The sequence below is a fragment of the Oncorhynchus clarkii genome, chromosome 20, assembly GCF_045791955.1.
Source record: "Oncorhynchus clarkii lewisi isolate Uvic-CL-2024 chromosome 20, UVic_Ocla_1.0, whole genome shotgun sequence".
NCBI lineage: Eukaryota > Metazoa > Chordata > Actinopteri > Salmoniformes > Salmonidae > Oncorhynchus > Oncorhynchus clarkii.
This window is the reverse complement of record NC_092166.1, coordinates 19,420,948-19,435,455: the sequence shown is the minus strand read 5'-3', so window position 1 is coordinate 19,435,455 and position 14,508 is coordinate 19,420,948. Positions and strand designations below refer to the sequence as shown.

The window sequence follows — 14,508 nt, the reverse complement described above, 5'->3', positions numbered from 1 at the left end:
GGGCGTGTGTGTATAGTGCATATGTTATCATGTGCGCGTGTGTCTCTTCACGTATCTACGCCCGTCCTGAAACGAGAGATTTCAACCTCTGAATACCGGTGAACCTCGTAAAATTGCATGTTTTCTGTTTCATCTGTTCAAAACCCGAGTCCTCCCTTAAGCCTACTTTGATGAAGTATTTTTTTTATCCTGACCATTTTATGATATCATTACATTTTACATAGTATTTATAAAACCTGCTTGTTTTTCGTTTAATTTTATTACAACCTAACTTATTCTAATATTTCCCCTTCCTGGTTTTATGGTGACAACGTCCGTGGCGCACTTGCAATGCAACTTCTGGAGATGTGTGAATGCGATCTGATCTGTAAAATGGTTCTGATTATGTTCATTAAAACAGGCCTTTTTGGGAGCAGTATAACGGTGAGTGGACATTCCCCCCATCTATATATTTTTATTGGATCTTTGTCCAGCAACTGTGAAAAGTTTGGAGGTGCATAAAACCCTCCATAATCTGCGTTGTTTTAATATTATATGCCCAGAGGGAGAAATTATGGTTCCCATAAGTGTGACATACTATATAGCCTATTTAAAACTAGTTGTTATTTTGTTTAGAATTATTTGTTCTCTTTTTAGGCCTTATCATTAATTTAATGTTTAACGTTTAATGTTTTCCATGTCCATGCTCAGCCATAATGACATGTACAGTAGGCCAGGCCCCTATGTCAGTATAAGTAATTACTTAGAACAATGTGGACTGCAAATGGATTCAAGTTCATGTATTTAGCAAAGATATGTCTACCTTTTGATTTTTGTTTCTGTAAGCCATTTAACAAACTGTAACGGACTAACATTGGAATTGGAGTTGATTCCAAGGCAATACATAAGACTGTAAAATACATAAAACACATCAAACTTGAAGCAACCACATTTTGCCATGGAGCACTTAAAATAGAGCCCTTTATCTTTTTTATGTTTGTTTCATAGTACAGTTTCTCCTTTTTGTTCAGTTTAGTAACATGATTTCTCAGTTTACAGTACATTTACCAATTAGTTGTGCATTTTCGTATTAATGGGTGCATGCTTATTAGTAACTGGAATAAGAGATTTCATAAGCATGTCACGTGCAGTGTCTGGTTGCTCCTCATTACACACCAGAGACCAGCGAATATTCTTTACAGCTTCAACATAGGAATCACTACAAAACGCATTGTATGACCTCTTATACATTATATTAAGCCCAGCCTTTGGAACTTAGTTTTTTATAGATATGACTACAGTATTATGATCACTACTGTACATCCAGTGGATTTGGATACTGCTTTGGAGCAGATTTCTGCAGCATTGGTAATGATGTGATCCATTTCATTCCTGTGCTGTTTAAAAATACGCTGGTAGGTTGACTGATAACCTGAACCACGTTACAGCTTTTTCTTGAGTGGACGGCTTGATGAAAGCCAATTAATATTTAGGTGATCTCTCTCATTGTCACTCCTTGTGTTTGGCTTGACAAGGAGTTGGCATTAGAGCATAAACTGACTGGCACTCGGACTAGAGGTTACATCCTAGAAGGGGGTTCCCGAAGAGCTTGCACTGTATTGGTAATGGCAGGGGCATCGTTTGGTACTTCTTGCCCCTCTACCAATTTCAAGAATTCCTGGCTTCACTACAGTATTGCAAAAGTTCTGAACTCTCTGTGTGAAACAAGCCAGAGAGGAAACATGTGTTCCTATCTATTTTTCATAGTGAGAGAAGATGAATTTTCCATTTCGAAAGATTGGACATCGCCTTAACATGGGCAAACAGGGGGAAAGGCTTGGGTGAGAGTACAGTTGGTGAATTTCACAGATTAATGGCCACTCAGTTAGAGGAAAACATTTTAGTGCATTAAATATTTAAGAAAGTAGGCATTTTATTTTCATATGGAGATCAGTAGAGTGCCACCGGTGGCTCTGTGATCCAGACCAGTGGGGCCTCTTAGATAACCTCCAAGAGAATAGAGCGCAGAGAGCACAATAGGCTGTTCGAGGTCATTCCTCAATCTGAATGAAGCAAGTGAATCGTAGGGAATTGTGGCCAGCAATTTAACTACAGTCAGTTTGCCAAACAAGAATTACTGTTGGGAGTATTATTTAAATGACCTTAAATTAATGGGTCATTTGAGTTTCATTGCTCTTTTTTGCGAGGCTTATCTCTGGTTCAGCTTTCTTCAAAGAAGATTGCTCTGATCAAATTCTGGGCAGTGGAATAGCAGTATGAATCATCAGTCTTCTTCATTTTTCCTCCTGGAACATTGCTGCTACTTGGCCTCTTATTAACATCTGCTGTACTGGGCCAACCAGGACAGTAATTTGGAGTCTGTGTCCCAGATGGCATCTTATTCCCCACAGGGCCCTTGTCAAAAGCAATGCACTATATAGGAAATATCAGGGTGCCATTTGGGACACACGTGGTGCAGTGTTTAGATTGAGGAGACAGCTGGGTGCCACGGTGAACAGGATTTTTTATTTAGCTTTCAAGGCACCTGTGTCTGTATTTCTGTATTTCAAGGCATCGGGTGGAATTGAGCACACGCACGCACACCAACCACAGAACACCAGAGAGACCAAAGACCTAGAACACCAGAGACCAGAGACCTCGAGACCTAGAACACCAGAGACCAAAGACCTAGAACACCAGAGAGACCAGAGACCTAGAGATCTAGAACACCAGAGAGACCAAAGACCTAGAACACCAGAGAGACCAGAGACCTAGAGATCTAGAACACCAGAGAGACCAGAGACCTAGAACTCTCAGAGAACATCACCCTGGTTACCTTATCATGTTTTTCCTCTGCCCCACACACACGGGTTATTTGGGGAAAAACTTCCGACCATCCGTCCTCTGTACAGTTCTTACTTATGTTTCCTGTGGGTAGGAGAAAAATATTGCTTTTGTCAGTTAAATGTTTGTATTGCCCCATCTCTAAAAGACTTGGTTATTCCTTTCAAAATCATAGTCAAAGAAAATTGCAGCATGTTTTTTGTAGACACAATTATTTGATTTCTCTGGTAAGTGAGTCTGATGAATGATATTTATTCTGCTAAGATGATCCTCCTTTGTATGCCCACTCAAGTCGACCAAAAAAGTTTGTGTGATTTGCTACACATGGCTTCACACACAACCCTAAGTGATTGCTCAGTGGCTGTGATTCCATTTTGAGCATGACGCATGATGGCTTCCATTAAAGTTTCAACTGGTTCTTGTTTACAGTGTTGTCAAATTATTCTAAAAAACATTCAGACAGTCTTCTAAGGAGCAAATAGATGTCATTTTCAGCGTTTCTTCACAAAAACTTCTCTCTCTGGGAAGCGAAAGGGTTCCATGTTTATTCAAAGAAGCCTTCGACTTAGTTGAGTACTGAATGAACCCTGTATGTAATGTACTTTACTACACACGATTTAGGACTACAACATCAGGCCTCTTTCTTTCTCCGCTCCTTTGAGTGTCACACTCCATCAGTCTACTCTACACAGACCCTGCCACAGCAGCCTACCTACTTGTAGACTTGCCGGGTGCTATAGGGATCCCAGAGGTTTCTGTTACAAATACATCTTCCAATTTACATGCCCAACTCATCCTCTCCAATTCAATTTCACACAGCTACATTTAGTCAGAGGTCTCTTGAATGTGGGGTGTTCATCATAAGACTGGAACCTGTCTTAATGTAAATACAATGATCTTACAGTAATCTATCACACTCTTTGTCTGGGTAATTAGTTTATAATGAATGAAGTGGCAGTACAGATTCGTCTAGACTGTCACCAGTAGTGATGGGTAGGACGAGAGCTCCACAGAATCCTAGTCTGCCACATGGGCCATTGGAGATTGTGGAGTGAGCAGACATGATTAATTTTGCCTCTAGTCCATGCAGTGCAGAACATACTGTATCATTCTTGGCTTGGTGCAATTTGGCTTGGTGCAATTCAACATGATTCAATGGAGAATTTTGCCATAGTATATAGGCTACAAAAGAACGATAGACAGTGCATTTGGAAAGTATTCATACCCCTTGACACTTTTACAGCCTTATTCTAAAATTGATTATAGTTTTTTCCCCCTCATCAAATCGACACACACTCTACACACAGCGGCAGGTAGCCTAGTGGGTAGAGCATTGGTCAAGTAACCGAAAGGTTGCTAGATCAAATCCCCAAGCTGACAAGGTAAAAATCTGTTGTTCTGCCCCTGAACAAGGCAGTTAACACACTGTTCCTAGGCCGTCATTGTGAATAAGAATTTGATCTTAACTGACTTGCCTAGTTAAATTGAATACATATTTTTCAAACACACAATACCCCATAACGACAAAGCAAAAACAGGTTTTTAGAAATGTTTGCTAAAAGACTCAAATATCACATTTACATAAGTATTCAGACCCTTTACTCAGTACTTGGTTGAAGCACCTTTGGCAGCGATTACAGCCTCGAGTCTTCTTGGGTATGACGCTATAAGCTTGGCACACCAGTATTTGGGGAGTTTCTCTCCTCTCTGCAGATCCTCTCAAACTCTGTCAGGTTGGACGCACAGCTATTTTCAGGTCTCTCCAGAGCTGTTAGATTGGATTCAAATCCGGGCTTTGGCTGGGCCACTCAAGGACATTCAGAGACTTGTCCCGAAGCCACTCCTGCATTGTCTTGGCTGTGTGCTAAGGGTCGTTATTGGAAGGTGAACCGTCGCCCCAGTCTAAGGTCCTGAACTCTCTGGAGCAGGTTTTCATTATGGATATCTCTGTACTTTGCTCTGTTCATCTTTCCCCCATAGGGATGGTGCCAGGTTTCCTCTATATGTGAAGCTTGGCATTCATGCCAATGAGTTCAATCTTGGTTTCATCAGACCAAATAATATTGTTTCTCATAGTCTGGGAGTCCTTTAGATGCCTTTTGGCAAACTCCAAGTAGGCTGTCATGTACCTTTAACTGAGGAGTGGCTTCCTTCTGGCCACTCTACAATAAATCCTAATTGGTGGAGTGCTGCAGAGATGGTTGTCCTTCTGGAAGGTTCTCCCATCTCCACAGAGGAACTCTATAGCTCTGTCACAGTGACCATTGGGTTCTTGGTCACCTCCCTGACCAAGGCCCTTCTCCCCAATTTCTCAGGTTGGCCAGGTCTAGAAAGAGTCTTGGTGATTCCAAACTTCTTCCATTTAAGAATGATGGAGGTCACTGGGTTCTTGGGAACCTTCAATGCTGCAGACATGTTTTGGTACCCTTCCCCAGATCTGTGCCTCGACACAGTCGTGTCTCGTAGCTCTACGGACAATTCCTTCGACCTCATGGCTTGGTTTTTGCTCTGACATGCACCGTCATCTGTGTGACCTTATATAGACAGGTGTGTGCCTTTCCAAATCATGTCTAATCAATTGAATTTACCACAGGTGGACTCCAATCAAGTTGTAGAAACATCTCAAGGATGATCAATGGAAACAGGATGCTGAATACAGGGTCTGAATACTTGTGCAAATAAGGAATGTTTATTTATTTTGAATCTTTTCAAAAAACTTTTTTCACTTAGTCATTATGGGGTATTGTGTGTAGATTGCTGAGGATTTTTTATTTATTTAATACATTTTAGAATAAGGCTGTAAAGTAACAAAATGTGGAATAAAGTCAAGGGTTCTGAATACTTTCTGAATGCACTGTATACTTGGGGCCCATTTATGTTTCTGGCTTTCAATGCACTCCAACTGTAGAAAATCTACATTACACTGGTCTGTGCACCTCTGTAATTCTGTGAAATTAGGAACATTGGTCTGGTGTGAATGCAAATCCTGAAAATGGTGTGAGCTCTACCCGGAAAGATGCACACATAACATTGTAGTGTAGCTGTAGCTGTGGCTTGTACTCATAGATGACCAGGAAAAAAAGAATCAAAAATAATTTCTCATCTCGCTGTGTTTCATAAATGTACTTCAACTCGCAAGAGGTTCAATGTATCTCACCGGTGAAAGCATCCAAGCGAACTAAACAGCGCCCCTCTGTCTACTATGTGTAGCCCATCTATGCAGTTTGATCACCTGCAGCATTGAGTACAAGGGAAGCCAACGAGCATTGCCCCTCCCATGATAAAAAAAATATTTAAAATAGAAGCCTATCAGGGTTGAGCTAAACTGAGTGAGTTCAGCTTTGAATGGTCCTGGCGCACCAACAAAAAAATGTGTCAAAGGAAGCCCGTTTGGATTTGGCTTCACACCAATCACATTAGAAGTCAAATGTCAGACAGAGAACTTGAATTGTTACAGCTCGTTGTGGCGTTGTCCTCCGGCGGCTAGCTAGCTATCTAAAATCGTCCATTTCCTAAATTAGCCATTAATGGAGATAGAGATTTGGACGTTTGGTTTTACTTAACTCTCCATAAATTCATACATTGCGCCCCTGTCCTGAAAGGATGGAAGTTCAGCGTGTAGCTAGATGTAGCAACTTTAGGCTAATGTTAACTAGCTGTCCTGGCGTATTGTTGCCCATATGAAAATAAGTTAAGGCTAGTGAGCAAGCATTTTAGCCAGGTAGTCTAGGACAACAAAAACTTAGTGTGTACTGTATGACAGAGTCAGACAAATTTAGGCAACATGAAAGAGGAGGATGCCATTGGCGTTTCTCTACAAGTAGGGTGAGTCAACATGTTTTTTCTACTTACATGCACGCATACACACATAAATCAGTACTATGGACAGCCACATATTTAGCTTACGTTGATTGGACTAAATTGTTTTTGGTATCTTGTTTCATGCAATATGTTTTGTGGACTTCACCGGTTTTGTGATTAAAACAAAGGTGTGGTTGAATATATTCGTCCACTGTGTCTTCTTGTCTCGGCCTTAGGCATATATATCACGGTCACAAGGCATATGAACTAACAGGTTATAGAGCAAACAAAGCAATTATCACAACACATACAGTACCAGTCAAAAGTTTGGACACCTACTCATTCAAGGGTTTTTCTTTATTTTTACTATTTTCTACATTGTAGAATAATAGTGAAGACATCAAAACTATGAAATAACACATATGGAATCATGTTGTAACCAAAAAAGTGATCAACAAATAAAAATAGATTTTAGATTCTTCAAGGTAGCCACCCTTTGCCTTGATGACAGCTTTGCACACTCTTGGCAATCTCTCAACCAGCTTCACCTGGAATGCTTTTCCAACAGTCTTGAAGGAGTTTGCACATATGCTGACCACTTCTTGGCTTCTTTTCCTTCACTCTGCGAAACAACTCATCTCAATTGGGTTGAGGTTGGGTGATTGTGGAGGCCAGGCTATCTGATGCAGCTCTCCATCACTCTCCTTCTTGGTCAAATAGCCCTTACACAGCCTGGAGGTGTGTTGGGTCATTGTCCTGTTGAAAAACAAATTATTATCCCACTAGGCACAAACCAGATGGGATGGCATATCACTGCAGAATGCTGTGGTGGGCATGCTAGTTAAGTGTGCCTCGAACTCTAAATAAATCACTGAGAGTGTCACCAACAAAGCACCCCCACACCATCACACCTTCTCCATGCGTCACGGTGGGAACCACACATGCGGTGATCATCAGTTCACCTACTCTGAGTCTCACAAAGACACAGCGGTTGGAACTAAAAATCTCAAATTTGGACTCATCAGACCAAAGGACAGATTTTCCCCAGTCTAATTGCTCTTGTTTCTTGACCCAAGCAAGTCTCTTCTTATTATTGGTGTCTTTTAGTAGTGGTTTCTTTGCAGCAATTCGACTATGAAGGCCTGATTCAAGCAGTCTCCTCTGAACAGTTGATGTTGAGATGTGTCTGTTACTTGAACTCTGTGAAGCATTTATTTGGGCTGCAATTTCTGAGGCTGGTAACTCTAATGAACTTATCCTCTGCAGCAGAGGTGACTCTGGATCTTCCTTTCCTGTGGCGGTCCTCATGAGAGCCAGTTTCATCATAGCGCTGGATGGTTTTTGCGACTGCACTTGAAGAAACTTCCAAAGTTCTTGAAATGTTCTGCATTGACTGACCTTTATGTCTTAAAGTAATGATGGACTGTTGTTTCTCCTTGCTTATTGTAGCTGTTCTTGCCATAATATGGACTTGGTCTTTTACCAAATAGGGCTATCTTCTGTATACCACCCCTACCTTGTCACAACACAACTGATTGGCTCAAATGCATTAAGAAGGAAAGAAATTCCACAAATGAACTTAAGACACACCGGTTAATTGAAATGCATTCCAGGTGACTACTTCCAGAAAACCCCTGGAATGAGTAGGTGTCCAAACGTTTGACTGGTAGTGTATGTTGTAATATGTCTTTTTTTCTGTCTTGCCTTCCCCGGTGATACTGAGCTGTAGTCATTACAGACCATATGAGAACATTGCTTGAGGAAAATCTCAAACGTCTCTAACGTTTGCATGATGTGGAACACAACACTTACAGAAATCCACCCAGAAATGTGACATTGATATTGAAATTCATATATGAAGAAAACTATAGGCTAAAATACTGTACCATTTCTGCCAAAGAATGTCTTTAGCACTCTGGGACATTCTCTAGAGACGGTCTCTCCAACCTCTGCACGGCCCCAACATGCTATGTTATCCCAGATAGCTTTGCATCCCGCTCCTGTCAAGAGATTAGACAGCAGAGTTTTAATATAAATACAACGATTCAAGACAGTTGTTTGTTTGTCTCATATTTGTGAAATTTGTAGTTGCCTACCTCATGCAACAATTTCCCAAAGCAAATCTACTTTGCCATAGGGGATTCAAGACCATACTCTCACCCTACATGTTGTTCATTATGGATAGCATCATACTGTAGCAGTATTGAATGTGATAAATGCCTCACATACATAGTGTATGCACAGCATACAGTGCACTAGGCTCTTTCAGAATGAATGATAGAGTTTCATAGTACCAGTAGCCTAATGGACTATGATAGACTCTCCATGTGGGGGTGAAGTGGCTAAATGTGTGAATCTATTTGTCTCACCAATGTCAGGAGGAAGGCCAAGGCTGAGAAAGCCTCTCTGAAACTTGACTCCTGAAATATGTTGTTATTAATTAAACAAAAGGGTGTACAAAGGAAAAGTCCACAAAATACGATGTGTTTTCTTCATTAGTCCACTTTTGATACAGTCCCAAAATGTTTTGCATGTCAGCAGTCAAGTTTTCAAGATATTGGACATTCAAGAAGCAAAGTGTCACTTGCCACATCTTAGTTGTGAAAATGGAGCACTTAGCCTTAGCTCAGTAAAACATAGCTCCGCTCCCTTCCAGAGATAGAGAGACTGCAGAGAAAGCCTCCATATGTAAACAACATAGCTAGCTCTATAAAAAGAAAGCTATTAACATCAGATATAATTAATGAAATGAAAACACACTGTGAAAAACGGACAACAAAATACATATTCACGATGCGACCCACATGAGTATCTCTGCACTCTCTTAGTGGTATAATATGTGTCTCTCGGTGTCTCAAATGGCACCCTATTCCATTTATCGTGCCTAGGGCTCTGGTGATATTATTTCAAGTGCAGCTCCTGCTTTATGGTATCTCCATATCTGTGATACAGTGCATGACAATGGCAGTGCAGTACCACACTATAAGATAAAAATGTTGCGCATATTGCCACCCACAGTGTTTACTGGCGCTAACAAACACCAATTTTTTTATCCTAAATGTTTCATAATCATATTAGGCTAGGTCAACTGATGCATGAAAAACCTTCTCCCTTTAATGTTGACCTGGATGCTCTCTATGCTTTCGAAGCACAGTTGACTTAATTGGTAAGAGCATGGCGCTAGCAATGTCAGGGTTGTGGGTTCGATTCCCACTGGGGCCATCCATACGCAAACGTCTGCACTCACTGATGTAAGTCGCTTCGGATAAGGTGTCTGCTAGACAGCGAATATTAAATTAACATTACACAAACACAAGCTCAGAAATATACACATTGTTTTTTGTGTCGGGACTCAAGAGAAAGCCAAAGACTGAATGTCTTGTCTTTGATAAAGTACACTAATTCCCTTGACAATTAACATTATTTCTCTACCCAATTAGTTTAATTTATGTAGCACAGCCTTGGCTATAACTCACAGTAAAGTTTCAACATCGTAAGTCGGCAGGATGGTGGGGCTTGCAGGCAAAATGTTTTGTAGAACCTTCAACATGTTCAACATTTACTTCAAGATAGTTAAAGTGCAAGCTATTCAGGTTTTAATGGAAATTGAAAATACATCAAAGTTCGTGGTCACAATCTGAGTTGTGATGCTTATCTGGACTAAGAAACAATTTTACAACTATTGAAAGTCTTCATTTAATTTGACAGAGGCAATGGGGAATAGCAATGGGGATTTACTTTCCATTACTTTCAAAGGCACTTGAAAAGATGAGATTTCACATATTCTTTTAAAAGTTTCATAAAAATAATTTAGGCGAGTGACCTAAAACATCGATGTAAAGAAATAATCTTGCACCATTCACCAAAATATGCAGTCTGTTTCCATTCCCGGAATATTCGGAAATCTATTCACAAGCCACGGTTTATCTTAACTGTCAGATGAGAAGATAAATGTGGTAATCAAAATATGCCGTAATGGTGTCACCTTTGGAGGCATTTGAAGATTCTTGTTCCCTCAGCTTCACAAGACATTCCTCCTGGTCTTTCTCAAGCTCCAGAAGGAAGTTACATGTTGGATGTCTTCCACTCACCTAATTAAAAAGAAATTCAATGTTTGATTAACTTTAATTAACTCATCCTTAGATGTTAGTATTTTAATAGGTCCGCTGTGTAGTAGAAAGAAAGGTGTACAGTAATTACATTCATGCACATTCATATTCTGAATTCAATGAATTATTCATAGGACAACGTATCTTATAGGCAGCAGAATGGCAGGCAAAGACCAGTGAACAAGACATTAATCCAACTGGCGTGCCGTGGGACAAATCTGGCCGGGGGCATAGAATACTAAATATGTCAGAAAATCAGCTCCAAGTGATTTTCATTTTGGGAATCTGTTCTAAAGTATTCTGACGCATAATAGAGAGGGATTTCGTGATTGTGTACAAATGTAAGCAAGGTTTGAAATGATTATGTTTCAGTCAAATATCTGTTTGGGCTACTTGCGGTCTACAAATGATTTGTAATTATATTCCAGCCCCCCTGACCATCCACTCGGCCCGCGGATTAATCTAGTGGATGATCCCTGATCTACAGTATCATGTTAAAGGTGCTTTGACACCATCTTGTTTTAAATTGTTTTTAAAAAAGCATGACATCTGAGCACCGAATTTCTGCCTTCCTAACTATATGTGAAGTTGAGACAGGGAAGAAATTAATAAAATAATGAGTAGGTTTACTGGAGGGGAAAGATTTCCATTATATTACAAATAGAATCAAATGGATGTGATTTTTTTCCATGAGTAAATAAAGGTTAAATAAAAAATAAAGTAAATGGACAGATGGATAGAATAACCAACATAATGGCCTCCTGAGTGGCGCAGCGGTCTACAGACACAGGTTTGATCCCAGGTTGTGTCACAACCGGCCGTGACCGGGAGTCCCATATGGCGGCTCAAAATTGACACAGCGTCATCCGGGTTAGGGGAGGGTTTGTGTCGTCAGTTGAACCGTGTTTCCTCCGACACATTGGTGCCGCTGGCTTCCGGGTTAAACGGGCTGGTGTTAAAGAATGTGTATTGGAGGGTCATGTTTCGAGGGACGCATGACTCGCCCCCGAGCCTGTTGGGGAGTTTCAGTGATGAGACAAGATCGGAATTGAAATTCGGAGAAAGAATGGGATAAAAAATAATAACCAATGTATCTACACGTCATGAATTTGCACTCTAAATATTCTGTGTAGGTTGGTGGTTATGGGACATAGGGTAGTAGAGAATTCCTCGACAAACACCTTCAGCACCCTAAATGGGAACTGTATACATTCCCCTAGATCCCTAAAGGGTTTTCGTGTGAGAGAGTGTGTAAGTATGTTACCGACATGTTAGTCTCTTCAGGAGGAGTCAAGTTATAATACAAAGGTGATGATGGACTGAGTGTGAAGAACATAATAGTCAAACTGGTCAGTGTGCTGCAGGAAGAGAGTGGCTTGAAAACAAACTATGTCAGAATTAACTTTAGTTTCACGTTAGTCTTTTTCTGTTAAACGCACCCAATCCCTGCCAGGAGAAACAAGTGGCATGTGACAGAAAGGGTGAGAGCCAAAGAGTCTGACACAGAGAGCGTGCCTCAGGGGAAACACACACACACAGTACGGCATCAGGCAGCAATGTCTATAAAAAGGCTACAGAAGCGTTAACAAACAATCGGGGGCACCAAGCGGAAGAGACCTCGCACCAGGTCAATGGGCCCTTAATGCTTTATCCCAAATGGCACCTTATGCCCAACATAGTGCACTACTTTTGATAGTACACTATATGGGGAATATGGGTCCATTTGGGACACAAATAATGACTGATATGACTGACCCCTGGCCTCTGTTAAGGCAAACACACCTACTGTATCTACACTGACAGTCCAAAACGCATCCAAAGAAACTACATCGCACTGTGGAACTGACTTGCAACTGGTCCTTCTGATCGTGTCCCAAATGGTACCCTATTCCCTACATAGTGCACTACATTTGCCCAGAGCCTTAATGGCCCTGACCAAAAGTAGTGCACTACAAAGGGAATATGATGCCATTTGGGACGCATATCTCCTTTCTCTCCTCTCCTTTCTCTCCCTTCAGGCCGAGAGAAACCTTAAAAGCAGTGTTTTCATTTTAAACAGAACGTTTCCCCTGGGTAGCTAGGATGGGCACTGAGGACACTACTACCTTTCGTGAGTATGCGGTCTCGTGTGAGCAGAAATAATCACTCTGACTTGGGACTCTCACAGCATTGCCCAAAATGGAAGAGATTGCCAGGTCAGTGGCTGGGGCATGCATCTCTGTGAGAGAGTTAGTGACTCACTCCTAGCATGCTAAAGGGCCTTTTAAATGAGGCTGCACTCAGCACTCATCCACTAATTACTGGTTTCACCCAGCGTCAACTCGGCTGTCACTACTAATGTGTGTGGCCTTAGTTATGTTAATGCAGCAATCCTATCTATTTTTTGCTAAACCAAATGTATTTTTAAACGCTTCTTTGCTAAACCAAATTGTGGCAGACATACATATTCATTGAAAGGCCATTGGCATTGTAGGATATTGCTATGATTCATTTCTAGTATTCTGTCAGAGAAAGGAGATGCAGAGTAGATACATTCCAAATGTAATATATTTTAGTAAATGCAACTCAACGCAGACTTTCAGGCTAAAATGTGAAAGCCTAAACTTCTAATATTACAACTGTGTATCCCACAGCTGATTTTGTAACTAATGTTAAAAACACAAACACTGGGGACACACAGTAAGCCTCTGTAGCTTTTTATTTGATTATCCTTTATCCAATATTGTTATGATTCAAATTGCAGCATAATATGATCCATACAATAATAATCAAATAAAACCCTAATGTTTACCTCTTTCCCCTAACAGATAAATCTGTGTCCAGTGATCCTGTTTAAAATGGTTTATATCTGTCTATAAACAGATGGACTTGTGAACCCAGGACTGGTATATAATAATATATGCCATTTAGTAGATTCTTTTATCCAAAGCAACATACAGCCATGCATGCATTTCACGTATGGGTGGTAACTAACCCACTACCCACATACCGTATTCAATCTGTTATAATTTGATGAAAGGCAGTGACTAGACCTTACTATTTTCAGGGCCAGATTAACAAACAGGCACGCAGAGCACGTGCCCCTACCTCCAGGGGTCCACCAACCAAATGTTTTTTTCGGGGGTTGTGGGCCCCATGGAGGTCGGGGGACCCTCAGATAGCAAATCAGCTGTAAATCGCAGGAAACTAGCTTAAATTCTCAGCCTCATGGCAAAATATGAACAACGGCATGAGATGAGCGATAACAGACAATTTTTCTCTCTGAATCACAGCAAAAAGTGTAGAATAGCATTATAAAACTGCAATTTTGTTCAACATAAATTGTCTTGAAATGCAGGAAGTTAGCTGTTTTCCTGAAAAAAATCCCTTTCATCAATGAGATAACTGGGCACTGACTATTGAATGAGACAGAATTACTTTGTGTGTGACGGATCCAATGTACTTTATACTTGGGAGTCAAGGACATATCATTGCAATAAGCAACCACTTCAATGTCATATATAAGTTAATTGCGCATATGAGGCAGCTGTTGATCTTGATCTGTTGATTGAGGTACAAGATAATTATGAGCTTTTGCTAATGACCTGAAAAGAGTCCACTTGGAAAAGAGAAGGCCTATTACCACATCTGTTTTGGCAACAGTCTCTGTAGATGCCTACAGACAGTGCATACAAATTATGCTCAGATAGGTATTTCTGTGCAGTACATGTATTACAAAGGAAGCACTGGAAGGAAGGAAGCACTGCGTTGTATTAAACATTAATACCTACTGTAT

At 40.7% G+C, this 14,508-nt stretch overlaps 1 protein-coding gene across 1 annotated transcript in view; it reads right to left on the bottom strand.

Moving 5' to 3' along the window:
• LOC139376043 (vasoactive intestinal polypeptide receptor 2-like) overlaps window positions 1-14,508 on the bottom strand; it is a 39,806-nt gene that overhangs the window by 14,361 nt on the left and 10,937 nt on the right. The window contains exons 2-4 of the mRNA XM_071118154.1: window positions 10,610-10,715; window positions 8,511-8,624; window positions 2,816-2,907 (exon numbers count right to left, since the gene is read on the bottom strand). Coding sequence (XP_070974255.1) covers window positions 2,816-2,907; window positions 8,511-8,624; window positions 10,610-10,715 — 312 coding nt within the window. The remainder of the gene's footprint in view (window positions 1-2,815; window positions 2,908-8,510; window positions 8,625-10,609; window positions 10,716-14,508) is intronic.